The sequence below is a fragment of the Diaphorina citri genome, unplaced genomic scaffold (genome assembly GCF_000475195.1).
Source record: "Diaphorina citri unplaced genomic scaffold, Diaci psyllid genome assembly version 1.1 scaffold1694, whole genome shotgun sequence".
Taxonomy (NCBI): domain Eukaryota; kingdom Metazoa; phylum Arthropoda; class Insecta; order Hemiptera; family Psyllidae; genus Diaphorina; species Diaphorina citri.
This window is the reverse complement of record NW_007379120.1, coordinates 1-21,714: the sequence shown is the minus strand read 5'-3', so window position 1 is coordinate 21,714 and position 21,714 is coordinate 1. Positions and strand designations below refer to the sequence as shown.

The window sequence follows — 21,714 nt, the reverse complement described above, 5'->3', positions numbered from 1 at the left end:
ACAAGTTTGGCCATGCCTCAAGTTCGGCCATGCCTTTTCCACAAGTTTGGCCATGCCTCAAGTTCGGCCATGCCTTTTCCACAAGTTTGGCCATGCCTCAAGTTCTTTGTCATTCGGTGACCCAAATTGGCTTTGATGAAAATTTGTGCAAATTATGTACCTACTTAAGTATTCAAAAATTTTTCTAAAAGAAATTTGGTCTGAAATAAATTTTTCAATTGAACACAAGCAAGAAATGTCTCTTGATTTTGAACGGGATTCAGATAAAAATTGTTCTTATAACTTTAATTAATTTCTCTAACTTGATTCAACTTGCTAAATTTTTATGTAAATTAGTTAAATCATTCATACAACCTACTTTAGTATCAATTTTAATACTTTCTAGAGTTCTAAAATTAAACAAATTGTAGACAAAACTAATTAAGATTATTTACAACTCACATGCCCACCACAGTCTTTCGGTAGTCAGCTATTAGGTTCTTGATTACGAGTAGGTAATAACTGTCTTAATAGATCGGGTAGTAAACTGTCAGGGTTGGGTAGGTAAAACTTTTTTTTTTTTTTTTTTTTTTTTTTTTTTAGGAAATTGAAACAATGATCAAAAGAAATTGAAACAAAACACAGAACACATAGACATAGAGGTAGCACTATTTAATTAATAATTTATTGACTTTTAAGAAAGTAATTAAGTAGGTAGGTAGTCCATAAAATTTACACACAAAGGCACTGAGATTTTGTGTAAACTAGAAAGTAATTTCTTAGGTAAGTAGTAGGTACTGAATACTGTTGACAAAATGATAAAAGAGAAAATAAACTGTAACTGATATGAAAACACGGGATTTAAGTAATGAATAAACTGATAAAAGAAATGCACTGGTGAAGTCAGTGAAGTGCAATTTTGTAATAAAAAAAAAATAATAAAAAAATGCATTTGTTTACAAAAATCGTTTCTCTTTTCTCCTGAAAATTCGATACGATTAACCGATTTGAAAGAGATATCGATATCTTTGTGCAGTAAAGTCTGCGAGAAGTGTGATTTTCCTCGTCATTAAAATAATAAAAAAATGCATTTGTTTACAAAAATCGTTTCTCTTTTCTCCTGAAAATTCGATACGATTAACCGATTTGAAAGAGATATATCGATATCTTTGTGCAGTAAAGTCTGCGAGAAGTGTGATTTTCCTCGTCATATTCAAAGATGGGTAATAAAAATTTCTCAAGCTGCGTCCACACTGTGAACAGATTCACGTCACTTTGAAAATGGTGCTTTGTGTTTGGTTTGGTAGGAGTAGGTACAAATCTCGCCCTAGTAGGAGTAGGTACAAATTGAACTGATATGAAGAAAAATACTGGCGAAATAGTTAAAGGCGAAACCTTTAGATTTTTTAGAGCTCGAAAATGATTGTAATAATAAACAATGTACAATTTTCATGTATTATGAGATCTCTTTAATATATATTAACAAATAATCGCGTACACCAGTTGTATGGGTTTTATTGATTGAGGGTGTTTCAGTAATATCCTGAGACTTTTCAGTTGTTTTGCTGCCATCAGTTTCGGATGATTGTTCACTGAAAAGAGCAAAGATTAGAACATGATATACATAGATTGCTAGTTGCTATAATTATCTGAATTTGTGATGGGCAGTATTTCCTTTGGTCGCGATAGCTCGTGCCAGTTCCCAATGGATGACTGAAGTTAAGTAACGTTGCAAGTGGTTGGATGACCATCTGGAATAGGAATGTATGTATGTTGCAAATGTCGGGATCTTTGACCATTAGGCCATTTTTCCTCTCGCATCCCAATATTTCCCTACAATGTCATTGCTGGCTTCCAGGGCAGGACAGAAGTTTAGGTGTGAGGAGTTCATAGGGGCATTCAAGGAACATAAAGGACAGACAGGAAAGTCTTTGATATTTATTTTGTGGAGGTGTTGAGCCAGACAGTCGTGCCCAGTGAGCAACCTAAAATGAGCGACAGCAGCTTTTCTTGGGTCGTCACCCCAATCATCTTTGGCACTATCAACACTTTGCACAGTTTTGATTTGAATATGACTAGCTTGGTTTTCCTCGCGTACACCAGATGTATGGGTTTTATTGATTGAGGGTGTTTCAGTAATATCCTGAGACTTTTCAGTTGTTTTGCTGCCATCAGGTTTGGATGATTGTTCACTGAAAAGAGTAAAGATTAGAACATGATATACATAGATTGCTAGTTGCTATAATTATCTGAATTTGTGATGGGCAGTATTTCCTTTGGTCGCGATAGCTTGTGCCAGTTCCCAATGTATGACTATAGTTAAGTAACATTGCAAGTGGTTGGATGACCATCTGGAATAGGAATGTTGGAACGTGAGGAGACATAACCAATAATGGCGAATGTTTTTCCTCTAGGAATACTTACCTCAAATCAGGTACAGGTTCTTTGAACTCGCAAACCTCATAGATCACTTCGAGAAATCGCCGCCCGAATTTGTGTATCTTATGTTCGTTCATGCCGCAACTCATAAGGTCTTCTTTATTCCTCGCTTTCCTGTTTGCCATATCTAATAGTTGTCTCTCTGTTACTATCATGTAGCGTAGACAAGCCTCTTCAGCGGCAATTTGTGTCCTCAGTGCTTGTAAGCGCTTGAATAGAACGTCCTGCAAATAAGGGAATGAGCATTGAATGAAATGAACCTAATGGGCAAGTTCCCGACATTTGAAAACAACAACAAGAAAAGAAAACAAGAAAACAACAAGAGATAAAAACCTACTCGTAAGTATCCATTTTTATAAATAACTTAAGTAAAATAGTAGAACAACAACAAGATTGAATGAAAAGAGGAGACTTATGTACACCTAAATGTCTTGTTTTATACAAATCTGCGCAAGTTCACGACATTTAAAAACAACAACAAGAAAAGAAAACAAGAAAACAACAACAAGAGTCGGGATATAAAAACCTTTAAAAAAAACAAGTATCAATCAAGTAAAAAGTATCAATCAATCAAGTATCTTAAAAATAACTTAAGTAAAATAGTAGAACAACAACAAGATTGAATGAAAAGAGGAGATTCATGTACACCTAAATGCCTTGTTTTATACAAATCTGGGTAATGAAAGTTACATTATTAGGAAATCCTGAATAGATAAGGGTCATCTCGGAACAGCTGGCTTTCACCTATCCTGTCTTCTCTCCATAATTTCGATAAGACCCACGTTATTATAGTGCCCTCTATCGAGCCTCTTGAGGTGAAATCTGGTTAGTATAATAAATTGGAATATTTAAGTAAAATAGTAGAACAACAACAAGATTGAATGAAAAGAGGAGATTCATGTACACCTAAATGCCTTGTTTTATACAAATCTGGGTGATGAAAGTTACATTATTAGGAAATCCTGAATAGATAAGGGTTATCTCGGAACAGCTGGCTTTCACATATCCTGTCGTCTTTACATTATTAGGAAATCCTGAATAGATAAGGGTCATCTCGGAACAGCTGGCTTTCACCTATCCTGTCTTCTCTCCATAATTTCGATAAGCCCCACGTTATGCCCTCTATCGAACCTATTGAGGCGAAATCTGGACAGTATAATAATAAATTGGAATAAAGAGTAGGTAAAACGTTAATTTCAACGAAGAACTATTTTTAGCTTTAGCTATGCATATTTGAAAAGACAACAAACTCTGAAGTAATTTTCTTCTCTTCCAAAACCAGCCTTGATGGTGTGGTGGTCAAGACGCTCGCCTGGTAAATAGGAAGGCGTGGGTTCAATCCCAGATCCCAGTCAAGGAATGGAATTTTATCTTCAATGTAATTTTTTGAAAAGACAACAAACTCTGAAGTAATTTTCTTCTCTTCCAAAACCAGCCTTGATGGTGTGGTGGTCAAGACGCTCGCCTGGTAAACAGGAAGGCGTGGGTTCAATCCCAGATCCCAGTCGAGGAATGGAATTTTATCTTCAATGTAATTCTGCTCAAATGAAGTCCTTTTATATGTTTTCGAGGTTCGAGCCCTATACTAAACCCAAGAACACACACAAAGTTGATCATTTGTGAAAGATTTTGATGTGTACTACCTAACCCTATAATTCCCAGAAAGTTGATCATTTGTGAAAGTTCTTTTTGTGTGCTACCTAACCCTATCATCCCCAGAAAGTTGATCATTTGTGTAAGTTCTTTTCACGAGCTACCTAACCCTATCATTCCCCTAAAGTTGATCATTTGCGAAAGTTCTTATCGCGTTCTAGAAATCTTTTGTGGGATAAAATAAGGGATTTTTTCTGTGGGACCAAATTTTGAGAGGTATTTTTCGCTGTCTACCTGTTTTTATCCAGTACGCAAGTAGTACATCTTTAGTACGCAAGTAGTACTGTCTACCTGAAAATTTACTACCTACTAACTAGTACTGCAGTACGCAAGTAGTAAACACCGTGCCGAATTAGGTATCTTATCATTAATAAGAATATAGATTTAGCTACTCTATGACAACATTTATTTAATGAGAGAACTTAGTTTGTTAGAGGGGGTTTTCAGCTTTCAGTCCTATCCGGGGAGTATAAACATCAATAGGTAGGTATATTCAATAAAATTATACTTTCCTTATCCTATAGGAAGGAAAGTAATGTAATCGGGTCAAATTTTCGATGGTCAGTTTTTAATGAAAAAACACATTTTGAGGTCCCTAGAGCCTAAATCCAAAGTTTCAGCTATTGGTCCGTGTGTCTGTCTGTCCTTCTGTCTGTCTGTCTGTAAACAAAATATCTCGAGAACGGTAAGAGCTAGAGACTTGAAATTCGGTATGTAGATGTCAAATGTGACAAGGATGCGACACGAAACTTTTGGTTGGGATAGGTGCTGCGGTTGGCGGTATTTTGACCGCTTTTTGGCGGTTTTCGGTGTAATTTGACAATAGCTCGGGAACGGTATGAGCTAGAGACTTGAAATTTGGTATGTAATTCATCTGGTGTGAACATCACACAACTTTCGTTATCCTATTGAATGATGCTTATTTTGATGTTCTTCTATCGTAACTTTTACAACGCTTGTTACAAATGTCGTTCCAGGCTTAATACACTACGCTCAATTTTATGACTTGACTTGGATTCGAACCCCCAACTTCCAGATCCAGAGTCCACCACGCTAATCACTGCACCACTGAGGTTGGTGATAAGCTTTTTAGTTTCTTGTTCGCCTTTTTCTCAATTTTGGTAAGTACCTATGTAAAATCAAAATTTCAAGATCTAATTAACATTCCCCTACTTAGAATACTCGTATTGTCCCCATTTCATACAAGAACATCATTAAGGACAACTGAGGAGTGACAGGGAGAAAGCCTAGCCGACACACCAGTTAAACACTCTGTGGGTTAACATTAAAACGACTACGATTCAATCAATATCTCGGAGGTTCATGGAAATGCAGAAATCAAGGCCAATGACCTTGTTTTAACGTCCTGGAACGGTCGTTTTGCAATTCGCCAAGGAAAGCCATTTTCGTCTGTAGCTCTGTTCGGAGGTTCATGGAAATGCAGAAATCAAGGCCAATGACCTTGTTTTAACGTCCTGGAACGGTCGTTTTGCAATTCGCCAAGGAAAGCGATTTTCGTCTGTAGCTCTGTAGTGTGTCTATTGTCTATTAATTAGTCGCTACTCCCGCAGTTAATGATGAAATGAAGATGCTTTACCTTTAAAAAATAACCTTTCTGAAGGTTGCTGGCGGCGAAAAACTACGCTGACATTACTGGAAGATTTCGCTACTCCCGCAGTTAATGATGAAATGAAGATGCTTTACCTTTAAAAAATAACCTTTCTGAAAGTGCTGGCGGCGAAAAACTACTCTGACATTACTGGAAGACTACGTTTAAATGAAAATTTGTAATGTTGTACAAAGAGGGTCGATGGCTCCTTAAGAAGTTTATTTAAGTTTCCTTTTACTTTGGCGTTCTTCTTTACACACGGTATTTTCCCCGATGTGGAAAACATGGAACCGTTTTGCATGACGAATAAAATAATTTTTCTTGGAAGATTTGGTATAATATTGGGGTTTTCAACTAAAGGCTGCCATTTTTTCCCTTCTCCTTCCATAGATGTTCAGAACTCAAGACCTCAATACCTAAAATCCCAATACTACCGTCACCACTGGCTGTGAATCAATCTTGAGCTCATAAAAAGAATTATGATTAGGCGAACCGGGTCTTCGTAGGATTTATTAGAACATCCTTTCATCTACTTTACATGAATTACCTACTGACCGTACCTAGAGTTCTCCAAAGTACCCGTCCCAGTAGTAAAAACTTTCACTTCTCTTTTTTTACCTTTATTTATTGAATTTTAACGTGAGATCTTTCTTGAGCCTTTCTACTTTACATGAATTACCTACTGACCGTACCTAGAGTTCTCCAAAGTACCCCGTCCCAGTAGTAAAAACTTTCACTTCTCTTTTTTTTACCTTTATTTATTGAATTTTAACGTGAGATCTTTCTTGAGCCTTATTATGCTACTCTTACTTCGCTATACTCGTATCACTAACTCCTATGTAGGCGGCACTGTATGTAGCTATGGTAATTTAAATGATTTCATTGCGATCTGTTTTTTAAGTACCTACTGTTCCTACTATTCTATACTTTAGATCTTTTTCTTTACCTTCAATAGGTACAAAGAAAATCATCTCTAAAAGATTGCTAAGTTATTGCTTTCACAAGTCGGGCGAACTTTCCAAAGGCACCAAAACTTTTTTCTATTCCAGATAGGTGCTGTTCGCAGTCTCTTGTGATGCCTTTGCCTTTTGGCTTCTTTCACAAGATTGTAGTCTTAATTTTAAAACCAATGAGGTGAAAGAGTGATGAAGGTGATAAGCATTCGTACCATTATTTAAAACATACGTTTGCCAGCCTAATTAGCTTGGCTGATAGCGCGTCTGCCTTGTAAGCGCTAGGCCGTGGGTTCGATTCCCATGCCAGCCTAATTAGCTTGGCTGATAGCGCGTCTGCCTTGTAAGCGCTAGGCCGTGGGTTCGATTCCCGCCCGGGGCGGATTTTATCCAGAACAGATAATGTTCGTTCTTGGAACGACTAGCTTTCTTTTATCCTGTCTTCCTTCTCTCTTTGATTTTGGGATGATAAGACCTTGTCAGTTACAGTTCCCTCTATCAAACCAAAAGAAGAAAAAAAACATACGTCGCTGGCATCCTAGCCAATCATAAATACACAATACAGTGGACACTAACTTGAGTCTACCAATTCATTCAGTACAATGCTCCAGAGGAAATAATAAAGAACAGAAAAACGATCGAAGTGTGAATGACCCGTCCAGAAAAAAACTACGTAGGTACATAACAATTGTGCAATAACCAATTCATTCAGTACAATGCTCCAGAGGAAATAATAAAGAACAGAAAAACGATCGAAGTGTGAATGACCCGTCCAGAAAAAAACTAAGTACGTAGGTACATAACAATTGTGCAATGGAGTCTACCAATTCATTCAGTACAATGCTCCAGAGGAAATAATAAAGAACAGAAAAACGATCAGCTATCAAATCAAGAGTGAATGACCCGTCCAGAAAAAAAAACTACGTAAGTAGGTACATAACAATTGTGCAATGTTTAAGTACGCCCAAGAGATTCGTATTTCTCTTTTCGTAGGTATGAGATCTTGGTCTTGGTACCTACATATTTCTGAAAGGGTGATTCGTAGTTTACTTACTTATCAACTTATCCTAGACTAATTGAAATTAATATTTAACTACTCATAACAGTCATAACTTATAGGACCTAATTATAGATAGCTACTAACTGTACCTTACCTAACCCTGCTACTAACTGTTCCTATGATTCTCCCCTATAATAAAACAAAATAAGTACCTAATAGGTAATTGAAGCAGTAGATCACTGAAGTTCAGCAAAATAGCACATGGTTGGTATCCAAATGGCCAAATGGGTGACTAACAATCTCAAGGTGCTGGACTGGACACCCACAGGCTAGGTGAATTTAATGTGATGATTGGTAGCTCTTGTGACAAGGTTGGTAGCTCTTGTCACGGTGGAAAACGCCATCTGAAACATACCGGAGGAAAGTTAGGTACACCTGATCAGGTCCGCTAGTCAGGTCTTATACCTGATAGTGTGTGCTCATCAGGTAGATTTGACCGGCCGACCTTTTCAGCTGTACCTGTCAGATAGTATGTGTGCTCATCAGGTATCTGGTAGACCTGATCAGGTGTACCTCTCAGGTCTACCTGATAGAGAGTGGCTGGCCTTAGGATTATGAGATCGAAGCTTCAATTATTACGGATAACTGCAACCGTTAACTAACGACAAAACTTGGTTTACCTCAAAATTTAGTAACTTATCACCTTATCAGTTTACCACACCATTTCAACTTGAGCAGGTATTAATAACATTATTAATTTATTGAATGCTAACATTGCTACAACCTCAGCAGCTTACGAGTTTAATAGGGTTGTGGTTCTCGAGATAGAGCGATCAGTGTGTGAACTATGAAATGTGAACTGTGAATGAGTTCTTGTTCTTATAATATAAGATTTATGCTTTAAAATGTAACCACTGATTAAAAAAAAAGCAACAATTTTACCTTTTCTGTCCCTTAGAAGGTAGTCTAGAATAGGACATAGTTACACCATAGCATATTTTAGCTGAGGTATGTAGTATTCCTGTGAACAAATTAATAAAACAAAATAAGTACCTAATAGGTAATTGAAGCAGTAGATCACTGAAGTTCAGCAAAATAGCACATGGTTGGTATCCAAATGGCCAAATGGGTGACTAACAATCTCAAGGTGCTGGACTGGACACCCACAGGCTAGGTGAATTTAATGTGATGATTGGTAGCTCTTGTCAAGAAATCAACAGTTAAATCACCCCTAAAATCTGAGCAGTTTTACAATTAATAAAGAAACCCCCATGTAACAAAGAATTGGCTTTGGGATTGTTGGTCACTTTCTTTAATTCTAGAACAGGATATGAAAATTGACAAAATATATTCAACACAAGACAAAAAAAAACTTGGGAAGGTAGGTATAAATTTTTGGGCCCTGTTGGTTATGGTTGTTGGGTCTTCAAGTCTCATAGGGATGTTGTTCTCCATTAGGATAATGAAGACACTTGGATTTTGAACCAGATCCACTGAGGATGAGTTGGGTACCTAGGTAAGTACTTACCAAGATAAAGATCCTGTGGCCATTATTAGGTTATTACTCCAATGTGAACATCCCTTTTAACACCAATTAATCCTTGGTGTAATGCAAAAGCAGTGCTGAGGTAGGTACAACTTTTTTTTTTTAAATTGAAACAATGATCAAAAGAAATTGAAACAAAACACAGAACATGTGTCTTCCAATGCAGTATTTCTAAATTCATGTAATTAGGTCTACCAATGCACAGCCAATAATGAATTAGCAATTTAAAAAATCATGTACTTCTTCAACTGCCGTCACTGGTCATTAGGAGGTACCCGCTCAAAGGTAACTCCTCTATGATGTCCTCACGGATGATCACTGTTGTTCAAAGGTCTACCAATGCAGTATTTCTAAATTCATGTAATTAGGTCTACCAATGCAATATTTCTAAATTCATGTAATTAGGTCTACCAATGCACAGCACTGAATTAGCAATTTAAAAAATCATGTACTTCAACTGCTACTTCTGGCTTGTAAATTAAATTGCCTGTATTACAAGTCTTGTAATACAATAGTTTGATGAAACGAGGCCTCCGCCAGAAGATTTTCACGAACACATAGTCGGGCTGGAGAGTAGAACACAACATATTTCAAGGTAATAATTTCATCATCAAATCTTAGGTCGTTCCAGAAATGGGTCGACTAAATTGAAAATTTTAATACAAAAATCAGACCAGGCAATAGCAAGTTATATCAAAACATTCAAACATCAAAATCAAAACCAAATGCAAAACTCTCGAGTTAAAACGTAGACCTCACTGTCGTTCGGTCAATTAAAATTTTTAATACATTGTTGACCAACCTTCGTAGACTTCCGATCTGGAGGTGGGTGGTTTGAGTAATTAAGTCCAAGTCTAATAATATAATTTATCGATGTGTATTACATGGGAACAACGTTTGGGACAAGCATTTAAGTCTGCTTAACACAATTAAGGTTCCTTTTAACATAATTACCGTCGCATTCAAGATCTCTTTCAGAAAAACTTTGCAACTTCAAATGAAATAAAGAAGCCGAAAAATAAAATTAAAATGATAAAACAATAAAAATTTAAAGTGAAGTGAATCATACCGAGAGCTTTCCACCATGCTTCTGACTGCTTCTTATTCACACCATATCCTGTTCCAGCTCTAGCATCTCATTACTAGGACTTAACACGATACCACTGGCTGCTCCCTTCTGCAGGAAGAACTGACCTAGGGTGGACACCTGGTAGACCGTGTACGACCTTTGACTACCCCAACCCCCTCGCCCCCGACCCCACTGGGCCCCCGGGGCCGATACGGATTTTTCCGCCAGAAGATTTTCACGAACACATAGTCGGGCTGGAGAGTAGAACACAACATATTTCAAGGTAATAATTTCATCATCAAATCTTAAGTCGTTCCAGAAATGGGTCGACTAAATTGAAAATTTTAATGATTTAGACCAGGCAATAGCAAGTTATATCAAAACATTCAAACATCAAAATTAAAACCAAATGCAAAACTCTCGAGTTAAAACGTAGACCGCACTGTCGTTCGGTCAATTAAAATTTTTAATACATCGTTGACCAACCTTCGTAGACTTCCGGTCCGCTAGAGGTCTTATACCTGATAGTGTGTGTGCTCATCAGGTAGATTTGACCGGCCGACCTTTTCAGCTGTACCTGTCAGATAGCATGTGTGGTCATCAGCATCAGTAAGTATGAAATGAGAAACATTTTAAAAATGGAAAATTGTTAGCATGCAACTCAAACCAGAGTGACTTTTGTCATGCCAGTTGAAAGCTTTTAGACTTTGTTAGCTCAACTGAAATTTATTTTAGCATTACCTTTGAAATACCAACCAATGCTAGTTGTTTCAAATGCCCCTCTCTGTCTGAAATCATTCAGCCAACCTTTTTGCAAAAGGTCAATAGGATTTTGGTTGGTTTGAGTTGTAAAAAGATATGCCTGCCTTGGTGTCATAGCAATCAAGGTACTTGGTTGGTAAACAGGAATGGGTTCAATCCCAGCCAAAGCATGGAATTTTAGGTATCCTTGTTTATTTGAGAATTTAACTAATTAATAATTGAATGCTATGAGTTGGGTGAGTTGGTCACTAGAGAATGTTTCTGGTATTAATTTTGAACAATGGTTACCTTCCATTCCAGGTACTGTTATTAAGTGAATAATGATTAAAAATTATTAAACCATTTATGCTTTAAAATGTAACCACTGATTTTAAAAAAATAGAAACAATCTTACCTTTTCTGTCCCTTAGAAGGTAGTCTAGAATAGGACATAGTTACACCATAGCATATTTTAGCTGAGGTATGTAGTATTCCTGTGAACAAATTAATAAAACAAAGGTAGTCTAGAATAGGACATAGTTACACCATAGCATATTTTAGCTGAGGTATGTAGTATTCCTGTGAACAAATTAATAAAACAAAATAAGTACCTAATAGGTAATTGAAGCAGTAGATCACTGAAGTTCAGCAAAATAGCACATGGTTGGTATCCAAATGGGTGACTAACAATCTCAAGGTGCTGGACTGGACACCCACAGGCTAGGTGAATTTAATGTGATGATTGGTAGCTCTTATGACAAGGTTGGTAGCTCTTGTCACAATCTCAAGGTGCTGGACTGGACACCCACAGGCTAGGTGAATTTAATGTGATGATTGGTAGCTCTTGTCAAGAAATCAACAGTTAAATCCCCCCTAAAATCTGAGCAGTTTTACAATTAATAAAGAAACCCCCATGTAAGTAACAAAGAATTGGCTTTGGGATTGTTGGTCACTTTCTTTAATTCTAGAACAGGATATGAAAATTGACAAAATATGTGTTGAATATGTGTTGAAAGACAATTGGCTTTGGGATTGTTGGTCACTTTCTTTAATTCTAGAATGGGATATGAAAATTGACAAAATATATTCAAAACAAGACAAAAAAAAACTTAGGAAGGTAGGTATAAATTTTTGGGCCCTGTTGGTTATGGTTGTTGGGTCTTCAAGGCTCATAGGGATGTTGTTCTCCATTAGGATAATGGATTGGCTTTGGGATTGTTGGTCACTTTCTTTAATTCTAGAATGGGATATGAAAATTGACAAAATATATTCAAAACAAGACACAGTTAAACCAGATCTACAGTAAAATACGTTAGTGCAATTATGCTCGGATTCAAATATGTAAAATACAGTGTGAAATGTTTTCATGACTTCAGCAGCAGATTTTATCGCTGAAACATTCCGGATATAACGTTCCGGGTTCCCATAACGAGAACCGGGTAACTGGAACCCATTAGTTCTTAATTATTATCATGAATGACCCCATTCGATTCAGGCCTTGGAGCACCTGGCAATTTTCAGTGTGCACAGTATTCCTGTAATTATCAGCAGCAGATTTTATCGCTGAAACATTCCGGATATAACGTTCCGGGTTCCCATAACGAGAACCGGGTAACTGGAACCCATTAGTTCCTTAATTATTATCATGAATGACCCCATTCGATTCAGGCCTTGGAGCACCTGGCAATTTTCAGTGTCCACAGTATTCCTGTAATTACATGTGTCTTTGATATGAAGAAAAATACTGGCGAAATAGTTAAAGGCGAAACCTTTAGATTTTTTAGAGCTCGAAAATGATTGTAATAATAAACAATGAATGTACAATTTTCATGTATTAAGAGATCTCTTTAATATATATTAACAAATAAAACAAAAAATGTAATTAAGTTTGTACCTTGTGCGAGTAAATATTAAACATGTAGGAATAAGAAATAAATATAATTGCCCGTACAAAAAATAAAATACATCAACTTTCATAAAACGAAACGATTAAAAAAAAAAAAAAAAAATGAAATACCTATAGCCTAACGATACCGCGAACAAACCGTGGATACCGCGAACAAACCACGGATACCGCGAACAAACCACGGAAACCGCGAACAAACCGCGGATACCGCGAACAAACCACGGAAACCGCGAACAAACCGCGGATACCGCAAACAAACCACGGACACCGCGAACAAACCACGGATACCGCGAACAAACCACGGAAACCGCGAACAAACCGCGGATACCGCGAACAAACCACGGATACCGCGAACAAAGCACGAATACCGCAAACAAACCGCGGATACTTACCGCTAACAAACCGCTGATACCGCGAACAAACCGCGGATTCCGCGAACAAACCGCTGATACCACAAACAAACCGCGGACACCGCGATCAAACCGCTGATACCGCGAACAAACCGCGAATACCGTGCACAAACCGCGGATATCTTGAACTTGCTATGAATAACTTAAAAAGAAGACAAGTTCTATCTAAATTACCAGAGAAATGTCCAAACTCATAGTCGAAATGTAGGAAAACCCTCCGCCTCCCCTTAACCCCCTACATTTCCCCTTACCCGCTATGAATAACTTAAAAAGAAGACAAGTTCTATCTAAATTACCAGAGGAATCTCCAAACTCATAGTCGAAATGTAGGAAAACCCTCCACCTCCCCTTAACCCCCTACATTTCCCCTTACCTCCTACTTTTATTTTTGGTAGTAGGGGGCCAAGGGGAGGTTTCTTAATACCTAGATTTCTTGACAGAGCTCATTCTCTCTTTTGCTTTCAGGTTAGAAGGTTCTCTGTTCCCTGTTCCTCTCTATAATATCTCCAAATATTTCAAACAAGAGTTCCCATGAGAGCATTTAAGGTTTTACCAAGGAGTCTTTTCTATGTAACTTTTTACGAGAAATCGATTGGTGTACACGTAAGGTCTCTAGGAATGACGGTTCACAAAGTATGCGCTTGTTTTTCATGTTACATAAAGCTGGATAATTTTGATTTGGGTTTCTTTTTAAACGCAAAACTTGACAAGGAACCACTACTGGCGGAAGCACTTGGTTCACAATTCAATTTCTTGGTCTCAAATTTAAAAGATGATAACTTGGCAAGACTTGAGGTATTTTTAGCATCTGTATCTGCTCCTGTGTTAATATCTAGCTTGATTTTCTTACTTGGTTCTGTGGTAACTTTCAATTTTTCGCAGCACTTGGTTCACAATTCAATTTCTTGGTCTCAAATTTAAAAGATGATAACTTGGCAAGACTTGAGGTATTTTTAGCATCTGTATCTACTCCGGTGTTAATATCTAGCTTGATTTTCTTACTTGGTTCTGTGGTAACTTTCAATTCTTCGTGTTTAGGTGAGCTTGTCTGAAAATCTAGAGTATCCTTTATATTCGTGTTAGTTTCATAGTTAGGATACGTTTCAGTGTTTGTCTCACTATCAAACTTGTCGCTTTGACTCGAGCTAGCTTCCAAGTCACTAATGGATTGATCTAGTTTATCATAATCAATTTCATCAAACAAATCATCGTCTGCCCACTCTGAATTTTCTTTACCTTCACTATTGGAGTTTTTCTGTGGCTCACTAATAGATTGGTCTAGTTTATCATAATCTATGCCATCAAATAGGTCATCGTCACCCCAATCATCTTTGGCACTATCAACACTTTGCACAGTTTTGATTTGAATATTACTAGCTTGGTTTTCCTCGCGTACACCAGTTGTATGGGTTTTATTGATTGAGGGTGTTTCAGTAATATCCTGAGACTTTTCAGTTGTTTTGCTGCCATCAGTTTTGGATGATTGTTCACTGAAAAGAGCAAAGATTAGAACATGATATACATAGATTGCTAGTTGCTATAATTATCTGAATTTGTGATGGGCAGTATTTCCTTTGGTCGCGATAGCTCGTGCCAGTTCCCAATGGATGACTGAAGTTAAGTAACGTTGCAAGTGGTTGGATGACCATCTGGAATAGGAATGTATGTATGTTGCAAATGTCGGGATCTTTGACCATTAGGCCATTTTTCCTCTCGCATCCCAATATTTCCCTACAATGTCATTGCTGGCTTCCAGGGCAGGACAGAAGTTTAGGTGTGAGGAGTTCATAGGGGCATTCAAGGAACATAAAGGACAGACAGGAAAGTCTTTGATATTTATTTTGTGGAGGTGTTGAGCCAGACAGTCGTGCCCAGTGAGCAACCTAAAATGAGCGACAGCAGCTTTTCTTGGAAGATTTGGTATAATATTGGGGTTTTCAACTAAAAGGCTGCCATTTTTTCCCTTCTCCTTCCGAATAGGAATGTTGGAACGTGAGGAGACAATACCAATAATGGCGAATGTTTTTCCTCTAGGAATACTTACCTCAAATCAGGTACAGGTTCTTTGAACTCGCAAACCTCATAGATCACTTCGAGAAATCGCCGCCCGAATTTGTGTATCTTATGTTCGTTCATGCCGCAACTCATAAGGTCTTCTTTATTCCTCGCTTTCCTGTTTGCCATATCTAATAGTTGTCTCTCTGTTACTATCATGTAGCGTAGACAAGCCTCTTCAGCGGCAATTTGTGTCCTCAGTGCTTGTAAGCGCTTGAATAGAACGTCCTGCAAATAAGGGAATGAGCATTGAATGAAATGAACCTAATGGGCAAGTTCCCGACATTTGAAAACAACAACAAGAAAAGAAAACAAGAAAACAACAAGAGATAAAAACCTACTCGTAAGTATCCATTTTTATAAATAACTTAAGTAAAATAGTAGAACAACAACAAGATTGAATGAAAAGAGGAGATTCATGTACACCTAAATGCCTTGTTTTATACAAATCTGGGTAATGAAAGTTACATTATTAGGAAATCCTGAATAGATAAGGGTCATCTCGGAACAGCTGGCTTTCACCTATCCTGTCTTCTCTCCATAATTTCGATAAGCCCCACGTTATGCCCTCTATCGAACCTATTGAGGCGAAATCTGGACAGTATAATAATAAATTGGAATAAAGAGTAGGTAAAACGTTAATTTCAACGAAGAACTATTTTTAGCTTTAGCTATGCATATTTGAAAAGACAACAAACTCTGAAGTAATTTTCTTCTCTTCCAAAACCAGCCTTGATGGTGTGGTGGTCAAGACGCTCGCCTGGTAAATAGGAAGGCGTGGGTTCAATCCCAGATCCCAGTCAAGGAATGGAATTTTATCTTCAATGTAATTTGACCACAATAATAGTAGTAGCCTACTGCTGGTGTAAAGGGACTTTTCAGTCCTATGCGAGAAGTAATGCAATACAGTTCCGAGACGGTTTCTTCATATCTTCCTTAAAAAAAAAAAAAGTATCATTAAGATTCTCACCTCGGTTTTCAGATGGGGCAGAAACTCGAACGCCTCCCGGCCCGGTCTGGCCTCAGTGCTCATCCAGACCTCCGAATTCTCCACTACCATTCGACCGCCCCTGGGTACCTGTTCCAGCTCTAGCATCTCATTACTAGGACTTAACACGATACCACTGGCTGCTCCCTTCCTCTTCAGCGGCAATTTGTGTCCTCAGTGCTTGTAAGCGCTTGAATAGAACGTCCTGCAAATAAGGGAATGAGCATTGAATGAAATGGATGACGTCAATGCATTACTTCCAAACAGTTCAAACTCTGTTCGCGCTCCTTCCGGCACATCAAAGGCCGCAGGTTCGATTCCCGCCTGGGGCGGATTTTATCCTAAAAAGATATATATTGTTCGTTCTCGGAACGGCTGGCTTTATCCTATCCTGTCTTCCTTCTTTTCGATTTCGGGGCGATAAGACCTCAGTTACAGATCTCTCTAACAACTCTTTTAAGAAAAAAGCATGTGGCATGGGACTTACTGTCTACAATTATCACAGCACTTGTCCGGTGGTACTTGTGACTCAGCCACGGTCACACTACTACCCTTGAAATGATTCAGAAGATATTTTCGCCTGCAAGTTCTCAGCTCGAGATACTTTTCCACTCGCTTCATCATTGTTTTGCTGTGCTCCTGAATTTCTGAGTCGTTCAGGTTGGGCTGGAAAATCATACTACAAGCAAATAGAAAAAACAATAAATATCCGTAAATGGTTTCTTCAAACAGTAAAATATCAGTTAAAATAATAATAATAATAAAAAATACACGTCCTATTTTGGACTTCAAAAAAAGGTAGAATATTAGTAAATGATTTCTTCGAACAGTAAATGAGTGCTGGAAAAGCTAAAGGAGCTAAGGAACACATTTTTCAAAAGTGGTGTTTGTACGCACCTAAAGAAGCTAAGTACTAGCGCCTGTGCATAGGTAAAAGAGTTACTTCTCTATCTCTTTTAAACAATTAAGCGTGTATATAAACTACAAATACTCACTTGTTTTTGGTAAAGTCGGCAGTCTTGTAGAACGTGTAACATACAGAGCTCAGGCCATCCCTACCAGCTCGTCCTATCTCTTGATAATATGCTGATAAATCTTTAGGAGCACCATAGTGAATGACACAACGTACATCTGAAAATTGATATATGTAATATGAAAATCTCTCACTAATTTGTAAAAAAAAAACTTGATAATATTTTTAATTCAAAAGTGCATTACATATTTGGAAACACTTAAATTACGAATATTGTCAATAAAGCTATTTACATGGTTGGTTAGAGAAGGGGAATAAACATGAAGGGAAGGTACCTGGTTTATCTATGCCCATACCAAAGGCACAAGTGGCAACCACAACTTTGATCAAGTCTTTGACAAACAGACCATGGATTTCTTTCCTTTGTTTGAGTGATATGTGAGCGTGGTAAGGCCTGTTCTGAATTCCATTGCCTAAATAACAAAACATGAAATAAATCAGTTTTAAAATTAATAATCCCAATTTTCAGAATAAATAACTACCTCGCAAAAGAAGAGCCCCTGGAAGAACAATTTATATATGAATAGGTTGGGGGTTCCCTCCCCGCCCGGGGAGATCTTTATCCCAAAGACATTAGGTTCGTTCTCGAATCGACTGCCTTTCTCTTACCCTGTCTTTCTTCTCGCTTCGATTTCGGGATGATGAGACCTCCCTTGATACAGTTCCCTCCTTCCCAAGTCTTTGACAAACAGACCATGGATTTCTTTCCTTTGTTTGAGTGATATGTGAGCGTGGTAAGGCCTGTTCTGAATTCCATTGCCTGGGTAACAAAACATGAAATAAATCAGTTTTAAAATTAATAATCTCAATTTTCAGAATAAATAACTACCTCGCAAAAGAAAAGCCCCTGGAAGAACAATTTATATATGAATAGGTTGGGGGTTCCATCCCCGCCCGGGGAGATCTTTATCCCAAAGACATTAGGTTCGTTCTCGAATCGACTGGCTTTCTCCTACCCTGTCTTTCTTCTCGCTTCGATTTCGGGATGATGAGACCTCCCTTGATACAGTTCCCTCCTTCTCTCTAACTTTTTTTCCAAGCACAGAAGCATAGAACCTACATCACATGTATCTGCAATAAACCGGACTAAGCAGCTACTTACGAGAGAGAACATCGCATACTTTCTCACATATGACTTTGGTTGGACAGTAGATGATAGTGGAGCCTTCAAATTGATTTTCGAAATTGGTAAGCTTGCGTAGATCTGCCATTATGTCGTCCTGTTTGACACTGGCAGCCAGATACAGGTTGGGTCTATCGAATCCAGTGTTGATGATGTTGGGATCCCTAAGGGAAAAAGAAATTATTGTATGCCGTTTTTCTTGAGTGTATACAGAGAGCTCTGCTTGAGATATTAAGAAGATTTTAAAAAAAAATTGTTTAACCCTGTAAACTGTAGTTTACATCGGTCACCAAAGGGTTAAACATGATTCCAGTGTTTAATAAATTATCAAACAGTTCTTTACCAAGAAGTTCTCTCACTAAAAACTTTATGCTTCCGAATCCCTAAAAGAAAGAAAGAAAAGTGTTTCGTGGAATAGAGCTCTTTATTTAGAGTGCTCCGAAAAAAAAACCTACTCCACAATCCTATTCAAACAGTACACTTTTTTCTAATTAATCAGGGTGTTCAATTACTCTAATTGTAATATGTGTCCCCCATAATATGTCAAAATATATAAAACCTTGGTTAGACTTCGGGGGTAAAGGGACTTTTCAGTCCTATCCCAGCAGGATAAACCAGGTATATTCTATTCTATTCTACATTGTGTTGGGATCCCTAAGGGAAAAAGAAATTATTGTATGCCGTTTTTCTTGAGTGTATACAGAGAGCTCTGCTTGAGATATTAAGAAGATTAAAAAAAACATTTGTTCAACCCTGTAAACTGTAGTTTACATCGGTCATCAAAGGGTTAAACGTGATTCCAGTGTTTAATGAATTATCAAACAGTTCTATACGAAGAAGTTCTCTCACTAAAAACTTTATGCTCCCGAATCCCTAAAAGAAAGAAAGAAAAGTGTTTCGTGGAATAGAGATTTATAGAGCTCTTTATTTAGAGTGCTCCGAAAAAGAACCTACTCCACAGTCCTATTCAAACAGTACACTTTTTTCTAATTAATCAGGGTGTTCAATTACTCTAATTGTAATATGTGTTCCCCCTAATATGTCAAAATATATGAGACCTTGGTTGGACTGCGGGGGTAAAGGGACTTTTCAGTCCTATCCCGGCAGGATAAACAAGGTATATTCTTTTCTATTCTACATTGTTAGGTAGGTATTTGGAGTAAGAATCTCACCTCAGCATGAGACTGGTACAAATATCATCAATGACAACCGGCGTGGCCGTAGCTGTTACCGCCAGAATCGGCACATCAGGCAGAGGCAGCCGAAGTTCACTCAAACATCGATAGGAAGGCCGAAAGTCATGACCCCATTGGGAAACACAATGTGCTTCATCGATAGCTATGAGAACTATACGAGGAATGCGAGAGAGGAACAGAATCGGCACATCAGGCAGAGGCAGCCGAAGTTCACTCAAACATCGATAGGAAGGCCGAAAGTCATGACCCCATTGGGAAACACAATGGGCTTCGTCGATGGCTATGAGAACTATACGAGGAATGCGAGAGAGGAACGAAGTGTTGTTGGTGACATATTCGGGAGTCATGTAGACAACTCTGCAAAGAGAAATGGAAAAGATTTCATATTACTTACCAAATGTAGATAAACCTATGTCCAGAATGCAGGAGTGCGGCACAGGTTGTACCACATCTGTTTAACTGCCTGGCACACAGCACCCACCTAGACCCCACATCTTTATGGACCAAACATATGGTGGTAGCCAGTAGCCACCTTCCTGGGGCTGAAAGATGAGTGACTGATCCTTGTCAATAACGTTAACAACAACAACCAAGTGTGGAGGATTGGAAATAGTTCTATGTCTATGAGGACAAATGAAAAATATAACCAAGGTTAAAAGGAAGGAAAAGTTTTTTTATATTAGATTAACACCTGGGCATGTGCCATAAAATAATTCTCACTCTAAACTTTACACTTTGCTTTTTTTATGACGTCAATGCATTACTTCCAAACAGTTCAAACTCTGTTCGCGCTCCTTCCGGCACATCAAAGGCCGCAGGTTCGATTCCCGCCTGAGGCGGATTTTATCCTAAACAGATATTGTTCGGTCTCGGAACGGCTGGCTTTATCCTATCCTCTATCCTGTCTTCCTTCTTTTCGATTTCGGGGCGATAAGACCTCAGTTACAGATCCCTCTAACAAACCTCTTTTTTTTTAAGAAAAAAGCATGTGGCACGGAACTTACTGTCTACAATTATCACAGCACTTGTCCGGTGGTACTTGTGACTCAGCCATGGTCACACTACTACCCTTGAAATGATTCAGAAGATATTTTCGCCTGCAAGTTCTCAGCTCGAGATACTTTTCCACTCGCTTCATCATGGTTTTGCTGTGCTCCTGAATTTCTGAGTCGTTCAGGTTGGGCTGGAAAATCATACTACAAGCAAATAGAGAAAACAATAAATATCCGTAAATGGTTTCTTCAAACAGTAAAATATCAGTTAAAAAAATGATGATAATAATAATAAAAAATTACACGTCCTATTTTGGACTTCAAAAAAAGGTAAAATATTAGTAAATGATTTCTTCGAACAGTAAGTAAATGAGTGCTAGAAAAGCTAAAGGAGCTAAGGAACACATTTTTCAAAAGTGATAAGGACGTTCCTCAAAGGTTTGAAAGAGCCCCTGGGTTCGTTAATGAGAACAAGGGACGTAAAGGACATGAATGAGGCCCTTAACCTTCTCACCAATGAGTACCAAATTGACGCAACCAAGAAAGCAACACAGAATTCACAATCACAAAATTATAAACTCACCAACGAGTACCAAATTGACGCAACCAAGAAAGCAACACAGAATTCACAATCACAAAATTATAAACACAACAACAACAACAACAAATCATACAATCAAAATAACAACAACAAGTCATACAATCAAAATAACAACAACAATTACAACAGACAGAATAATTCTCCGTTGCCTAATTTTCCCTTCAGACCGGCCCCAAATTTCCAAAAACCATCACACTTTCAACAAAACACACAATTCACCCCTTTCCAAAATCGCTTCAATAATACACCACAAAACACCACCCAAAACAACCAACACTCGAAACCACCTCTTCCTAAACCGACACCTATGAGCGGTGTACAAACAATAAAAAACTCTAATTATCACAACTTAGAAACCGATCAATACGGTTACACATATGGTTACCCTGAAGGATTTGACTACAGTGGGAATCAAACCCAC

At 38.0% G+C, this 21,714-nt stretch overlaps 3 protein-coding genes across 3 annotated transcripts in view; all 3 read right to left on the bottom strand.

The window, feature by feature from the left end:
* LOC103516904 (carbohydrate sulfotransferase 5-like) overlaps positions 1–8,605 on the bottom strand; it is a 30,355-nt gene extending 21,750 nt beyond the window's left edge. Inside the window, exon 1 of the mRNA XM_026829175.1 lies at positions 8,576–8,605. The gene's annotated coding sequence lies outside the window, so the exon portion shown is untranslated. The remainder of the gene's footprint in view (positions 1–8,575) is intronic.
* A 4,679-nt stretch (positions 8,606–13,284) lies between these two features.
* On the bottom strand, positions 13,285–16,493 carry LOC108253385. The gene is made up of 5 exons (XM_017447248.2): positions 16,331–16,493; positions 15,350–15,588; positions 14,194–14,795; positions 13,649–14,041; positions 13,285–13,526 (listed from the first exon to the last, which is right to left on the bottom strand). Exons 1-4 carry the CDS (start codon positions 16,454–16,456, stop codon positions 13,959–13,961), a joined length of 1,050 nt encoding a protein of 349 aa, XP_017302737.1. The 5' UTR covers positions 16,457–16,493; the 3' UTR covers positions 13,285–13,526; positions 13,649–13,958.
* Positions 16,494–16,811: 318 nt separating this feature from the next.
* On the bottom strand, positions 16,812–20,076 carry LOC103516902 (Werner syndrome ATP-dependent helicase homolog). The gene is made up of 8 exons (XM_026829177.1): positions 19,966–20,076; positions 19,677–19,827; positions 18,484–18,668; positions 18,042–18,141; positions 17,991–17,995; positions 17,657–17,794; positions 17,344–17,479; positions 16,812–17,027 (listed from the first exon to the last, which is right to left on the bottom strand). The coding sequence occupies exons 1-8, from the start codon at positions 20,045–20,047 to the stop codon at positions 16,832–16,834; spliced, it is 993 nt and encodes a 330-aa protein (XP_026684978.1). The 5' UTR covers positions 20,048–20,076; the 3' UTR covers positions 16,812–16,831.
* Positions 20,077–21,714: the final 1,638 nt, after the last annotated feature.